This window comes from Orycteropus afer, unplaced genomic scaffold, assembly GCF_000298275.1.
Source record: "Orycteropus afer afer isolate SDZICR_OR568_19922 unplaced genomic scaffold, OryAfe1.0 scaffold00068, whole genome shotgun sequence".
In the NCBI taxonomy this organism is placed as follows: Eukaryota; Metazoa; Chordata; class Mammalia; order Tubulidentata; family Orycteropodidae; genus Orycteropus; species Orycteropus afer.
Genome location: NW_006921655.1, coordinates 12,308,999 through 12,313,009, shown reverse-complemented (window position 1 = coordinate 12,313,009; position 4,011 = coordinate 12,308,999). Strand labels below are relative to the sequence as shown.

At 43.8% G+C, this 4,011-nt stretch overlaps 1 protein-coding gene across 1 annotated transcript in view; it reads right to left on the bottom strand.

Moving 5' to 3' along the window:
* The window catches only part of EMC4 (ER membrane protein complex subunit 4), a 13,732-nt gene extending 10,884 nt beyond the window's left edge, over nt 1-2,848 (bottom strand). Inside the window, exons 1-2 of the mRNA XM_007940492.2 lie at nt 2,763-2,848; nt 2,419-2,533 (exon numbers count right to left, since the gene is read on the bottom strand). Coding sequence (XP_007938683.1) covers nt 2,419-2,533; nt 2,763-2,848 — 201 coding nt within the window. The remainder of the gene's footprint in view (nt 1-2,418; nt 2,534-2,762) is intronic.
* Between the last annotated feature and the right edge of the window lie 1,163 nt (nt 2,849-4,011).

Genomic DNA, 4,011 nt, shown 5'->3' with positions numbered 1-4,011 from the left:
GTCTTAGGCACTACACCACCAGAGCTCCTAGAGAGATGCAAATCAAAACAACAATGAGATACCATCTTGCTCCAGCACTAGTAGCAAAGTTCAAGACAGAAAATAACAAATGCTGATGAGGATGCAGAGAGATTGGGACTCTCATACACTGCCAGTGGACATGTAAAATGGTACAACCACTGTGAAAAGCAGTATGGTGATTCCTTAAAAAGTTGGAATTAGAAATACCATTTGACCCAGCCATTCCATTACTAGGTATATATATATCCTAAAGAAGTGAGAGCCAGGACAAGGACAGACGTGCACACCCATGTTCATCACAGCACTATTTATAATAGCCAAAAGATGGAAACAACCTAGGTGTCCATCAACTGAAGATGGATAACCAAATTATGGTACATACACACAATGGAATAGTATGCAACCCTAAAGAATAATGTAGAATCTGCAAAATACCACATAACATGGATGAACTTGGAGGATATTATGCTGAGTGAAGTAGGTCAACTACAGAAGGACAAATATTGTATTAGTCTCTTATTGTAAAAAGTCAAGGAAATGTTTCTATATGGAAGGAAATTTTCTTTGTTGGTTACCGGGGTGGGAGGGGAGGGAAGGGAACACTGTTAGATAGGTAGAGGCAAGTATTGATTGGGTGAAGAGAAGAGGAATGTACCAAATGTGAGTGCTTAACATGGTGGCATTGAGGAAGAGGAAGACAGAGAGAGGTACATGGGAGGTACAGACAATAAAGATGAACCCTTTTGCATATTACAGTACTGTGTTATGAGTGAAGGCAAACATGGATGTAAGGGTGGACAGATGGTAGACAGGCTGAACTATTAGGTATGTCCATGCAGGGGGGAGTGTGCCCAAGACCATATATAGGGTTGGCAGACAATGGTTCTACAAGTGTATTGCTATGTTCTGTAAGAATTCCCAGGTATATAGTAGAGCTGACAAAGGACAAGGTTATAGTCATTTCTTGGCCTCAGCCAGCTACCCAGAAGGAGCTAGTAGTTGGACCTGTGGGCTCGGGACCATAGCCACAGGGGACGTCAAGCTCAAATGGCATAACACAGTACACAAAACATTGTTCCACCTCCTACTTTGGTGAGTTGCAACTAGGATCTTAAAAGCTTGCAAGCAGCCATCTAGATGCAATGATGGGTCTCTCATTGTCCAGAGCAAAGAAGAATGAAGAAAACCAAAGACACATGGAAACAATTAGTCCAAGCGACTGGTACACCAAGCAATCCTCAGCCTACATGACTATGAGACCAGAAGAACTAGATGGTGCCCGGCTACCATTGTCAATCACTCAGAGGGGGATCTATGTAGGAGATCCTGGATAGAGTAGGAAAACAATGTGGAGCAAAACTCAAAATCATTTGTGGGAGGGGGACCAGGTTTGCTTGTCTGATAGAGCTTGATGGAACCCTAGCTGCCCTTCAGGTCTGGAATTGAACCCACACCTGTGGCTTCCAGCCAAACAAAAGACAGGCACATGAGGTGAACATTTACACTAGGTAGATACACTCCTTGCAGAGAACAATCATGGGAGAATAGAAGGGCTGTGTATGCACAGGGAGATAGCTCAGGGGACAGGAGTGCATGGAGGGAATGACACAGGGAAGAGGTAACTATAGGGAAGAAGTGGGAGGAGAGCTGTTGCATTATGGTAAATTGTAGTCAATGTTATGAGACAAAGTGTATGTGAACTGCTGTATGAAAGTGAATTTGCTCTGTAAACTTTCACCCAAATCACAATAAAATAATAAAACAATGTATTGCATGGGGAAATCTGTTGAGGAAAAAAAAAAAAAAAAAAAAAAACCTCTTTAAAGTGTTAAAAAGCAAAAATGTCACTTCAAGGATTAAAGTGTGCCTGACCCAACCCAGGGTATTTTCAGTCTCCTCGTGTGCATGCAAAAGCTGAACAATAAATAAGAATCAATGCCTTTAAAGTATGATATTGGTGAAGAATATTAAATATACCATGGGCTGCCTAAAGAATGAACAAATCTGTCTTGAAAGAAGTACAGCCAGAATGTCCCTCAGAAGTGAAGATGGCACAACTTCCTTTCAAGTACTCTGGACATGTCATCAGAGAGTACCAGTCCTTGGAGAAGGGCATCATGCTTACTAGAGAGTAAGCAAAAAAGAGGAAGACCCTTAACAAGATGGACTGACACAGTGACTGTATAATAGGCTCACACAACAACGGCATGTTTGCAAGGATGTCACAAGGCGGGGAAGTGTTTCATTCTGTTGTACACATGATCATTATGAGTTGGAAGGGACTCGATGGCACCTAGCAACAACACAATAAGGCATTCATATGCTGCCTCTGAGAGGAGGGGTGGTGTGGCCCTCAGGACTGGCTCAAGGAGTATTATGACATTTGTATTTCTGTACCTTCTCTACCAGGATCCGGTCTGTCTCTTGCACGCTGGTATCTGGCACTTGCTTGTCCAAGTAACCCACTGGGTACAAGGAGTCTCCCTGGCCACTGCCCCGGTCACTTCGGCCCCTAAGAAACCAAACCAAGAAACTATGGCTGAAATCTCCTGCACTTCCTTTGCCACAGAGAAAGGGAGGACTGAAATAAATATCCTCTGGGCGTAGAAACATGCACAGGAGAAAAATCACTACTTCCCCAAGTGGTGTCTGTGTCCCACCCATCCTCTTCAAACAGTTGCTTCCGAGGTCCCATTCCTCTGGGATGACCGAGCTTATGTCGGGCTTCCCAGCCACCTCACCTGCTGCCTCCTCCAGGCCCGCTCAGCTCAATAGCCCATTTGAAGCGCCGACCTCTGTTGGCCACCAGTCCCCCTTGGGCAGTCATGGCAATCGCCGCCTCCCAAACCCGCTAAGCCCCTCTTTCCAAAACGACTCAATAACCGTATAGACCCCACCAGCGTCCCCTACTTCTTCGTCTTATTCTGTAAGTACAGTTCCGGCGCTGGTTTTATGCGTCACTTCCGGTCAGGAAATTACCTAGGTGGAAGACAGAGTTTGTGAATTCGAGAGAAAGGAAATGCTGAATCTGTTTAGATGTTCCAGAAGTGATTCTTACGCGCTAGCCACTTTCCGAAGGGGTCTGGGGTGCTGAACACCTTTGAGGTGCTGCTTTATGGGGAAATGGGTAGTGTATACTGACCCTGTGTTAGGAATGGAAGCTAAGAAAAGTTGCTTAATCGCTTACCTGCTCCAGGGAACACAAAATTCGAATCCTGCGTTTGAAACTTGGCTTCGCCACTGTTTGTTTAACTTTGATTGAGTTATTTAGTCTTAGCTTCTGAGTATTGACCGTCCATTGTGTTCCAGGAGGTTTATGTTTATTTCGTTTAATTGGCACAGTTACCTTGCGAACTGGATAGCACAGTCCCAGTTGTGCGTAAAGAGGCAATATGGGATCGTAGAAAAGTGCGTGGGCTCTGAATTGTGATGGTTTGCTTTTGAATCCTCGCTTCACCAGCTGCTAATTGTTTGACCTTGGTCATGTTTAGAACTTTGTGTTTCAACTTCCCTACGTAAAAGGCTTATTAAGAAGAGCGCACATACACGTGATGTCTTTTTAAAATGTCATTAAATCTTGTATTATAGCTTAAATTTTAACACAGTTTGTGGAAGGCTGGGTGCACAGCGGGAGACTTAACTCCATTTTGAGTCTTCACATAAGTTCAGATAGCGTTTGAGTTCTTTCTGAACATTAAAGGAACAATGTTTATAGATAGACAAGTGAGGAGCAATCCTAGGGAAGAGCATTTTGCCGTTAGGAAGAGTGCGGCTGAAAGATTATGTTCACATAAAGAACTAGGGAAATTGCCTGGGTATATCTTTAATGATTTACAGAAAATAGCTGCATGTAACCTAATTTAAGTTAAAGGTTGGGGTCCTGGTATAGTCTAGTGGCTATGTCTGAGGGCCAGGTGGTCAAGCCCCAGGGGGGAAAAAAATACTGCAACCCTTTTTAATCTGCAGTTATGTACCTATCCCAATCATGAC